This window comes from Vigna angularis, chromosome 5, assembly GCF_016808095.1.
Source record: "Vigna angularis cultivar LongXiaoDou No.4 chromosome 5, ASM1680809v1, whole genome shotgun sequence".
In the NCBI taxonomy this organism is placed as follows: Eukaryota; Viridiplantae; Streptophyta; class Magnoliopsida; order Fabales; family Fabaceae; genus Vigna; species Vigna angularis.
The window spans coordinates 9,722,798-9,734,717 of record NC_068974.1 but is presented as its reverse complement, the minus strand read 5'-3'; the positions used below and the strand labels follow the sequence as shown (position 1 = coordinate 9,734,717).

The following is an 11,920-nucleotide window of genomic DNA, read 5'->3' as shown; positions in this document are numbered from 1 at the left end:
TGTTTCTTGGTCTTTTGAGCCTATATTTCAACATATAAAATTTGTTTTAGGTGTGTTGTGGTCTTGTTTTACACTTAAAAGAAGTGAAAAAAGAAAAGGTAAAAACTTACAAGCAAAGGGCTACAAAAGAAGTACTAAAAGAGCCTAGCAAAAGTACCAAAAGTCAAAGGCATGTGCATTTGACCACTACCACTAGTTGTTTGGAAATTTCGTGCAGTTGTATTTTGATCACTGTTTTTGGGCATTTTGTGGCTCTGTCCAACAACTTAAGTATTGGCCAATGATGTTAAAAGAGTGGCTTTGCTTATAGCTTGCTAAAGACAAGAAACACCACTCTATTCTAGTAATTTTTTGTTTTGTGCATATATTTTAATGTCTTTCTTCAGGTAATATCTTTTGTGTGTTGAAACTTCTTTTCTTACTATTTAATTTCTTGCTTGTCTTTTTTGGTTTTCTTAGTTTTGTCATATACAAACCCCTTTTGGAAGTTTTTTTTTTCTTGGACTCTACTTTCGCTTTTGGTGTTATCTTGTGGTGTGGGTTCTCTTTATATGGTGAGGTGATATCTTAAGATAACATCCTAGGTGGTGGAGACCTAGTGGGAGCTTGAAAGTCTTGTGTGGAGACAGAAGAAAAGAGAGAAACACTTGGGAGGAAGAGCTAAATTTGTGTGTATTTTCTTTGAGTTATAATTTGTTTTCTTTTTCCTTGTGTTTTACGGATTTGTTAGGTTATCTTGGGGGATTCTTTGGTGCTCAATCTCATCTCCTAACAAGGACCTTTAAAATCTATTGAAATTTGGTTTTAGTTGGTTAAGTTTGGAGGATCCAAAGTTCCTTCTAACTTTACCATTTTGCCACATAGTTTAGTTTAAATTGTTTTCCTTAATTGTTTGTAGTTTAGTATGTGTCTACATGTATATCAAACTTGATTCCATTTAAGAAGTTTTGTATAAGAGAGCTTAAGGTAAACTTTGACTAGGAAAGAGTTGGTTATTAAGTAATCATTTGTGATTCACCTTCCTTTCTTGAAAGTGAACTTGAGTTTCTTTTGTCTCCTTAAGTCTCTTAAGAAATTTCTTTTGACCTACTAAGTAATAATTTTGCATATCATCTTTTGAAAAGTAAAATCTAAGCATGTCTAAGACTCTATCCTACCAAATTAAAAGTAATTCTAGTGAAAAAGTCATACCAAGTTTAAACAATTTGACCCAACAACTAAAGTCACTTGAACTTTGGAGGAAGCAAGAGGCAATTTTAAAAGAAAAAGAGAAAATTGAAAGAAATGCCCACCTTACTATCCTAGAGAAAGAGCTTAGGATACTTAGACAAAAAGAAGAGAAAATACAAGAGAAGATTAAAAGAAGAAAGAAAGAAAACAAAGGAGAAAGAGGAGGAAGCAAAAAGAAAGCAAGAGGCCATACAAAAAGAAAAAGATAAAATTAAAAAGGAGGCCTAACTTGCCATTTTAAAGGAAGAACTTAGAATTTTAAAACAAAAAGATGAGAGGATAAAAGAGAATATTAAGAGAATATTAAAAGAAGAAGAGAAGAAGAGAGGAAGACAAGAGAAGGAAGGAAGAACAAAGAGAGGAAGATGAGAGAAAAATAGGAGAGAAAAAGAAGAAAGTATGAAGAGAAAAATAGAAGAGAGATGGATGAGAAAGAAATAAGAGAATAAAACAAAAAGAGGTTGAGAGAAGAAAGAAAGAGAAAGTGTTATTGAAGGCACCTACCACTCCCTAAAAAATAATTGAAACTAAGATGATAAAGAGAGTTTTTCAATCTTTGAACTTTTCTCAATTTAGCAATAATTCATCTTTCTTAATTCCAACTTTTAATCATAAGAATTTTTCAAATTTATCTCCTTCTTCCATTGTTTTAAACTTCTCTTTGGACAGTTCAAAATCACACTTTGAGTTGATGTTACCTTCTAGGTTAAAGTTAACTCAAAGAAGACAAAAAGACTTTTGTGAAGTGGGCCTTAAAAGTTTTCAAGGAAATTCTTTCAAAATTAAAATAAAGCCTTCTTCTAATTTTTTATTGAGATATATTTTGTCTATGATACAAAGATTTAATGAAATATTATTTGGTAATTACTGCATATGAATCTTTGATCTTGGAGGAATGATACACAAGTTGATCAATAATAAGAAAAGAGTTTTTGTCATGAAGAAACATGAATATTTGAGGACCAATCCTTTTGAAAAGGGAATGGATGATGACATGCCCCCTAACTATGGGCCAACCATATTCAGGAAGAGCTAGAGTCATTTATGCAAGGTGAAGCAAAATTCTTTGTCTTAGGTCATCATGGAGCACCTCTAGTAGATTATGAGTATTTATACCTTGTATTAAGGTCAAGTAGTGTATTATTTCTTTTTAGGTCTTGTATTAAGGGTCAAGTAGTGTAGGATTTTTGAACAATCTTGCTTAAGTTGTAGGACAATATTTGCAGCTAGCTTAAGCTAATCTTGGGTGATCAATTTTGTAACCCTAGCTTGGTGGAGGGTGTCCCATATGAGACATGGTGGCCACATGGCAAGCTCTTAGTGGATAATTTTCTTACAAAGGTAGTGGTCATGTGTTATTTTCCTAATAGAAAACTTTTGCTAAGGTGACTTTCCACATCGCACTAGAAGAGAATTTTTCTAAAAGTTAGAATATCACATGTCAAGATCTCTTTCACTAAGATAAGATTTTTTAGGGTTTGGTACAAGATAACATTTTATGGTTTTGGTCTACTTTGGAGACACCTTCATCTATAAATAGAGGTGTCTCCCCCTTCGTAAATCCACTTTGAGAATTATTATGTTATGCTGCCAAAATATTTGTGCAACCATATCTTGTATCAAGTCAAGGCTAGAACATCTCATATGGTCTTCTTTAATCATCATTCTTTAGAGTTGGCTAAACCTTCAAGAGAATCATAAAAAATCTTCATCCCAATGTAAACACTCATAATATATAAACAATCAATTATTATATCATAATATATTAAAAATACTTTATATTATCTTAAAAATATAACAGAATCAATTGTTATTTTATAAGATATTATTTTTAAATATATTAAAAATATTTTATAATATTTTAGAGTATCTACAGTATTAATCAATAATTTATCATTAATCATTAATTTATCATTAATCAAATGTTCTATAATTTTTAATACTGGTAACGGTCTTTCTTGCATGGCTGAATGATGATGAATTTCCAAAATGAAATGCCAAATTTAATATATATTAATTAATGTAATTAATATTTAAGAAAGAAAGTCACGAGCACTTAATAAAAGAAAATCACGACAGATAATTTTATTTTACCTATATTTTTTACACTAAAATTAAAATGTGTGAAATTATTTATATGTTTTTTGAATTTTTAATAATTTAATAGGTTCGTGGCAAGCTTCACTCAGTCTACCGTGAAAACTGCGAAACGACGTGAGAAGGAATAAAAAGACTGAAGAAGCAGTGTCTGCGAAAACGCTGTGAAACAAAACGCAAAAGTTATCATCGTCATCGTCTTCTTCCAATACAAACCCCATTTTCACTCCAATTCCTCACACAAATCGAATCTCTTCACACTTTCTTTCTCTCTCACATCCTTTCTCCCTTTTCCTAAATTTAGGGTTTGCCAAATTCCAATGGCGGAGGTCATGAATGTGCCTCCAGAATCCCTCGACAAATCCCCTTCCTCCGATGCTCCCCCTCCTCCGCCGCCGCCTCCACCTCCGACTCAGCCCTCCCCTGCTGCGGACGACCTCCCTCCCCCGCCCCCGCCGCCGCATTACCAGCCCCGGCGAAGAGACCGCAGAGACGACAGGGATTTCGATCGCCCTCCCAACCGCCGCGGCGATTACTATGACCGCAACGCGTCGCCGCCTCGAGACAGAGACCGGGACAGGGACAGGGATTTCAAGCGCCGACGTAGCCCGAGCCCTCCCCACCGCGACCAGCGGTATTCTCCGGCACCGCGGCGTTCGCCTCCGCCGTACAAGCGGTCGCGCCGGGGGAGTCCTCGGGGCGGATATGGACCTGATGATAGGTAGATTTATTCCTGTTTGCGTGATTGTGAGAATTGAATTTCATTTGATTGACTTGCTTAAGCTACTTGCTGTGCCTTTAGAATTCGACATCTCCAGGAAACTCTAGAAAATGAAGTCACTCGTTCATTGTGTTAACTGCTATTTGGTGCAAAAATAACTTTTTTGGGAAAAGTGTTAAGAATCAATTTTTAACTAACGACAGTGATAGTTGTATGATTGTCGTGAATAAGGTTTTGAAGTGTGGTTGCGATCATGGTTTCGTCAAATATTGTGGGAAATTTTGGTTTCGAAGATTCCAATAACTTGATGTTTGGCTGAAATTGAGGTCGTCAACTGTTTCTTGGAACCTTGAATGTGAGAAAAGGGTATTTAAGAGAGAAATGTTTCTGCCGATAAAAAAAAAAGGGAGAAATGTTTCTGCTGATAAAAAACGAGAGAGAAATGTTTGAGAGAGCTAAATTTATATTTTCATGTATTTTACAAAACCGTGTTTTGCCGCTTTAATATTTTTCTTTCATGATGTTGCAATTTTTTTTCCCCTTCTAATAGGCTGTGTACTGTATTTTCACGGTAAAAAGATCTTGTTTAGCTGATTTTTTTTTTTAATGTTGTCTTAGTATCATTGGAATCTTTTATATGAATGATATAATTTAAATTATAGTTATTGAGATAGAAGTATTGTTGTATCTTCTAATAAAGCTAGTGAAGCTGGCGGTATACTATCTGTCATAGTTTCTTGTATGTCAACTGTTGAATAATATCATTTACTCTATTCTTACGTGAGTAGTTGAGAATGAATTGTTACGCATGAAGGGATTTAGTGTTGCATATGGTTTCTTGGCATACTTTCTTTCTCTGAGAAGTGTAAGACGGGGTAGGATATTGTTCTGTACTTCGCATGTTATGATGAAAATCTTTGTGATAACAGGCTCGACCTGTTTTTGTGTCTCTTTGCTAACTTACTTTACTTCTGCTTCATCCAATCTGTTGCCCTGCATCTTTTTGTGTCCTTTTTCTTTAACCACACCTTCTGGTTATGGCAGACATGGTTATAATTATTATGGTGCTTATGAACGGGGATTGGGTGGAAGAGGTGGTTATGCAGATGAGAAGTCCTATGGGAGGTTTGGACCACGTTCTGCTGGGGGTTATCAGAATGGGATTTCTGGTATGTCAGTGACTTCTATTAAGTACAAGCATTTTTTTTATATCCCATAAATCCCATTTTATCTATTATTAGATTTCATGATTTCTTTATTGCATGTTATTGCCTATGGTGTTTGATGAATTAGCTTTTATGTTTTTGATCTTGGTAGATTTCTTTTGACTTTTGCAGATGTGGAATCCAATCGTGGTTATGGAGACATGCCAAGCCAAAGGTCAGCTTTGTAATTTTTCTGTTATCCAAATCTAGTTAATAAATATTGTTTTCCATTGGTGTGCTATTAAGGGGTTAATGAATACTGGCGAACATGTTAACTTCATATTTGAAAGGGTGGCTGTAATTGAAACTATTTGACAAGGCCAAGATGAGATATCCCTGTTGAGATTATGGACCCTCTGCAATGATTTGGTGTTACATATATAAATGATGAAAAATAAAATAAAAACAAGGTGGTTTTTTTCTGAATTTTGGCAAAAACATACTGGAAATCGTAATATGAAATAACCAAACATCCCCTTTTATTTTGTCATTTTTAGTTACAACAGTTTCACTGTGGAATTCTTCATCTCCTTTTGTTTTAGCCTTGTCATAGTAGGTATTCTTAAGAATTTCTACTGCATCTCTCCATGGTTATATTATCCTATGGCCTGAAACAGTGCATATTTCTGCATGAAATTTGATAAAGCCACTTATAATTTGATATCCAATTTAAGTACTACTTTTCTGAACCTGCCCTCTAAATTAGTTGATATCCAATTTAAGCACTGATTTTCTTGACCAGCCCTGTAAGGTAACATCAAATTAACAATTTAACCACTGATTTAAGCACTGATTTTCTTAACAGTTTGCACAGAAGTTTTCATAGCTCCTTTTACTTGTAATTTGATGTTACCTTCCAAGTCGAACTGAAGATCTGTACTATATGCTGCTATTGACATTGCATGCTCTTTGTCACATTCAAAAATAATATTTTATTACCTTGGATAAAAGAGTTTCTCATTATGCCATCTTTGAACATGCTGTATCCAGTTTACCAGAGCCTTATTATTGTTGTTAGAGGGTACGAGAATCAGTTCTCTGCTTGATGATTAATATCTTTGTAGATATTGTTGGCTTTTGGTATAGCAACCGTAATTTTAAATTGCCTTCACAAATTGCACCACTTATAGCTTTAGGTGTCGATCTTAGTTAGCATTTTTGTTCTCATCAGCTAATGGTGGGTGAACTGTTGCTTCAGCTGTACAAATTGAAATTTCTTGTCCATATTCCTAAATTTGCTACCTCTCGGTCCTTAAGTTTTAGAGTACTCAGCACATTAGTCTTGTCTTACATTATTTTTATGATCTTTTTCTTTAACTGTATTTTCTTTCCACTTATTGTAGAGTTGTTTTCTGTGCTCATTACTGAACATCCACTTGTGTACCATTTCTATACCCGAGTCTCTTCAACTTTGAGTTTTCTTAAATAGTTAACATAACACACGATTATGCCATTACTTGTTTAATGTCTGTATTGTCTTTATTTCACTCTGACAATAGATTTTTTGGACAATCATGTTAACATTAAGATATTTGTGAGTCATATCAGGGAGGGGCTGATGTCCTATAAGCAGTTCATTCAGGAGCTTGAGGATGATATACTACCCGCTGAAGCAGAGCGTAGGTAAGTTCTGGACAATAATATCTTGTTGTATCATGTTTAAGTGTTCAAGTAATCAGCCTTTTTGGTGATGCTCATCGACAAATGGCTTTTGACTTTGATTTTCTAGGTATCAAGAATACAAATCAGAGTATATTTCAACCCAAAAACGAGCTTATTTTAATGCTCATAAGGATGAAGAGTGGTATATTTGTTCTTCCTATTTAAAATTGTAGTTCAATCTTCAAAATGTTTACTGTGGAAAGCACAAGTGACCATATTTTCTCAAGTTCAATTGATATGATGTTCTTACCATTTATTTTTTACTTCAGGTTGAAGGATAAATATCATCCAACAAATTTGCTTACAGTCATTGAAAGGTGAGTTTCTTTATCAAATTTGTGTCTAATTAGGCATTGTATATATTGTAATATTAATATTTGGTGGACCATTTTTGTTTTGTTTTTTCATCTTGGGATGGTCACTAGAGTAGGCTGGTGGATTAATTGTTTTTATCAAGACGTTTAAATTTGAATGAATATTGTCTGGTTCATGTTCTTATAGGAGGAATGAAAATGCTCGACAGCTAGCAAAGGAATTTTTGCTTGATTTACAGAGCGGAACATTAGAACTGTATGTCCCTGTCCTCCCTTTTTCTCTTGGTCTCATATATGTTTGTCTTGCTCTCTTCCTTACCACTTCATTCTTTCACTATTCGTATCAGTATCAATCAATAATACATAATTGGTATCATGTTCAATGCAGAAATCCTGGTTTGGAGGCCTCTGTATCCAACAAATCAGGGCAAGCTAGTGAGCCAAATTCAGAGGAGGAAGCAGACACTGGAGGCAAACGAAGAAGGCATGGAAGGGGACCTAATAAAGAAAATGATTTCTCAGCTGCTCCAAAGGCTCACCCAATCAGTTCTGAACCAAGAAGGATACAGGCAGATGTTCAACAGGCTCAGGTTCTTGTCCGGAAGCTTGATGCTGAAAAAGGGATTGAAGATAATACTTTGTGCAGCAGCAGCGATCATAATAAAAATGATGACAAGGCACACAGTGGATCTGTGGGCCCCATAGTAATTATTCGAGGCCTAACATCTGTTAAGGGTTTAGAAGGTGTCGAGCTTCTGGATACACTTATAACTTACCTTTGGCGGATTCATGGTGTGGATTATTATGGCATGATTGAGACTAACGAGGCTAAGGGCTTTAGGCATGTGAGACCAGAAGGGACGGGGCATGAAGAAACAGGTAAATCAGGGTCGGACTGGGAGAAGAAGCTTGATTTATTTTGGCAAGGAAGGCTGAATGGTTTGGATCCCTTGGAAATAATGACTGCTAAGGAGAAGATAGATGCTGCAGCAATGGAAGTATTGGATCCATATGTTAGAAAAATTAGGGATGAAAAGTATGGATGGAAGTATGGATGTGGAGCCAAGGGCTGCACAAAGCTTTTTCATGCTGCTGAATTTGTGCACAAACATCTGAAGCTCAAACACCCAGAGCTTGTTCTGGAACAGACTACGAAAGTACGAGAGGATCTCTACTTTCAAAATTACATGAAGTAAGTAATTAAAATGGCTTCTGTTATCAAGGATTATGATTCAAATTTTGGTGAAATATCACTTATATTGGCCTTTTTGTTGCAGTGATCCAGATGCTCCTGGCGGGACACCCATAATGCAGCAATCTCAGGTATACTGCTGTTTTTGCTTATAACATAAGCATATATATAGAAAAAAGACATGAAAAAGATTTGCATGAGTTTAAAATACTATCTTTATGGTTGGGTTGTGAGCATAATAGACAATCACGTGTGATTGTGGGTTGCCAGCGTGAAGCAACCCCTGCTGCCCTATGGCAATCGTTGCATAGCACCTGGCTTTGTCAGTCATTGTGGTGCCATTCATGGAATATCGCAGTGCCTTGCGGGCTTCCAGGCCCTCCGTTTGTGCTATTGCTGATAAGGCTCTGCTAGATTTCTTCCTTGGCCATCTCTAAACTGCCTCTTTCTTTCCATTTCTGATAGCTTACTTCCATCTGTCATCATCTTCCACAGAGACATTTCACTTCATAAATAGGGGTAGCGCTAGATGATGGGCCTCAATTTGAGTCCAATAGTCCCTTTTTAAGTGTAAAACATAACATGTAATATATATATATATATATATATATATTATAGTCAACTAAAGCATCATACAATAATAAGAAAAAATATAATTGTATCGAAATATCTAAACTATTTAAAAGATAATATATAATATAATAAACTAAATAGTATTAATAACATAATTTATCAATAACATAATGTTAAGAAAAACATCTAAATAAGTTAAAACGAATTTTAAAATATATAATAATGATTAATAGATAATAATATTAAAAAATATAGAAACCATTTAGAGCGTAATATATTATATAATAATCTAAATTGTCATAGTGTGTTATATAGTACAAACTATTTGTAATAATGTTGAAATATATATTAAAGAGAAGGCAGAACAATGGTCATCTCACTATTGGTATCCTGCTTGTGTTTTCCCACTTCTATCTACTATTGACTACTGTATTTGAGGGAACCTTTTGGCATTTAGGTTCTGGTAGTCATTTTTGTCTGATTGGCAAGAATTGTGGATAAATTCTGCATAGCATGTCAAATAGTGAAGTTTTCAAAATTTCCTATAATATATTATGTTTGCTTGAGTGTAAATAATACAGTGAATCAAATTTTTAGATTTATGAGTTAAGGGTTGAGTTTCAGATTCTTATGTTTCTTTATTTTATTTTTTCAAATTTTAGAAGGACAGACCCTTAAAGCGAAGATTAGGTATTGAGGGTCGATTAAGAGATGATCGTGGTAATAGACGAGACCATGATCGGAATGACAGAATGAATGGAGATAGGCCTGATAATTCCCCATCTAGTGAAAGACAGTCACTTGAGATGGGAAACCGTGATGAAGCAATGTATGATTCTTATGCAGGGCCAGCCATACCTCCATTTGCCTCAGATATACCTCCTCCACCAGTGTTGATGCCTGTACCTGGTGCCGGGTAGGTTTCTGCTTCTCATTTTCTTTCTGGTTTACAATCTGATGCACTCTGATATTATATGTTTTGCTTAGTGATTGATTGATTAAATAATTGACAACTCACAGGCCTTTGGGACCCTTCGTTCCTGCTCCTCCAGAAGTTGCAATGCAGATGTTAAGAGATCAAGGAGGACCAACATCATATGATGCCTCTGGAAGAAAGATGCGGGGTGGCCCTCATTTGGGTGGTGCAGCACCAATTATTGCTGTTCCTCCAAACTTTAGACCAGATCCTCGGCGGATGCGAAGGTTAATGTTCTATCTAAACTCTTGTTTAGATCTTTCATCTCAAATAACATTAGTTTTTGTCTATTGAATGCGAAATCCATTTTTATGTCCTTTTTATCTATTGAATAGTATAACTTACATGATCATCTGATTAATTCATGATTTTGATATTTTTATATTTTACTTTTGTTTGTTGAAAGGATATTCGTTTTATAGAGAAAAAATATTTTTATTTAATTATGTTCATACTTTTTTTTTATTTTCAGTCACTATATATGATAATTTGTTTTTTGTTTTGTTGGGGATTAATTTCTGGAACAGTTATCAAGATCTGGATGCCCCAGAGGACGAGGTTACTGTTATAGACTATCGGAGTTTGTAGGCCATTTTTGGTGGGTACTGATAGACATTTTATTGAGGCTATCTGTTTTGGTGATTTGTTGGAGAAGTTTGTGTTACGAGGAATAGACTTTAACTTGTAATACATGTTAGATATTGATATGTATATTTTTTAAACTAAATTTTCTTCTAATATAATTTTTTGGGTTGACCATTTTCTTTTTAATGCAAAATTGATTTTGTTTAAAATTTGTTTTCAAGTGAATATAACTGACAAAAAAATGCCATTTATCATATCAGTCAAATTTGTTTGACAAGATTCACATCTATGTTTTTATCAAATTAGAAAATATATATGTGTTTAAGTGATTTTTAGATATTTGATCACTTTTGTAAGAGGTACATCTAAATACATGGTATTTGACATAAGATGTCATGTTAATGCTGTTCGATGAATAAGTAAAGGTGTCATGACTTGATGCTTACCTATCTATCTCGCTCAGAAACTATTTTTTCGTTTATGGGCTTAAGAAAATTAGACTCAAGTCGTTTCAACCCAATTTATTGTCACATATTCTATCAACATTACAAATTTTTAAATACTTAGAGATTTAAACTGTAAAATATTTCTAGAGAGCTTAGTTGATCTCATTCACTTTGATTTATTTATAATAAAGTTTTAATACAAACGTACATGGAAGATTAAGGGTCTGTTCTAGACACCCAGGTGTGGACTTAGGTACTATCTTAGATATTAGACTAGCATACTACCCTTAAGGGTCTATTCTAGACACCTAGGTGTAGACTTAGGTACTATCTTAGATATTAGATTAGCATACTACCCTTAAGTAGGTTTAATGATGATACATAGGACAATTATTTTAATACTCTCTCAAGTTGGAGCATACAGATTGTATATACCAATCTTGAAATAAATAAATTTAATTTGAGGATCTCTTAATGACTTGGTCAACATCTGTGAGTTGGTTATTTGACCCAACAAACTCAGTACATATTTCTTTAGTCCACAACTTTTCACAAATAAAATGACAATCAATTTTTATATGTTTAGTCATCTCGTGAAACACTAGATTTGATGCAATGTGGAGAACAATTTGATTATCGCAATACATATTCATAGTATGGATGTCACAGAAGTTAAGCTCTTGAAGGAATTGCTTCACTCATATAAGTTCACATGTGAGTGACGTCATTGCCCTATACTCGGCTTTAGCTGTTGATTGAGCTACTGCATTCTATTTATTGCTTTCTCATGAAATAATGTTTCCTCTAAGAAAAACACAATATCTGTTAGTAGATCGTTTATCAATAGGCGAACCTATCTGCATCACAATACCCATAGACTTGAATGTTTCTTCTATCTTCATATAATAACCCTTGTTTG

The 11,920-nt window shown here is 34.4% G+C and overlaps 1 protein-coding gene across 1 annotated transcript; it reads left to right on the top strand.

Moving 5' to 3' along the window:
- The first annotated feature begins 3,419 nt into the window (after positions 1-3,419).
- Positions 3,420-10,729, top strand: LOC108340644 (serrate RNA effector molecule). Its single transcript, XM_017578148.2, has 12 exons — positions 3,420-4,048; positions 5,093-5,217; positions 5,386-5,428; positions 6,802-6,876; positions 6,983-7,057; positions 7,185-7,232; positions 7,417-7,485; positions 7,618-8,421; positions 8,507-8,552; positions 9,657-9,910; positions 10,015-10,197; positions 10,498-10,729. The coding sequence occupies exons 1-12, from the start codon at positions 3,648-3,650 to the stop codon at positions 10,556-10,558; spliced, it is 2,184 nt and encodes a 727-aa protein (XP_017433637.1). The 5' UTR covers positions 3,420-3,647; the 3' UTR covers positions 10,559-10,729.
- The last annotated feature ends 1,191 nt before the right edge of the window (positions 10,730-11,920 follow it).

Bases quoted from the DNA above. Each gene is read 5' to 3' on its own strand.
- LOC108340644 (XM_017578148.2), top strand. From the start codon at position 3,648: ATGGCGGAGGTCATGAATGTGCCTCCAGAATCCCTCGACAAATCCCCT. The intron at 7,486-7,617 runs GTATGTCCCTGT...TGTTCAATGCAG, and splicing joins CAGAGCGGAACATTAGAACT to AAATCCTGGTTTGGAGGCCT. The intron at 8,422-8,506 runs GTAAGTAATTAA...TTTTTGTTGCAG, and splicing joins TACTTTCAAAATTACATGAA to TGATCCAGATGCTCCTGGCG.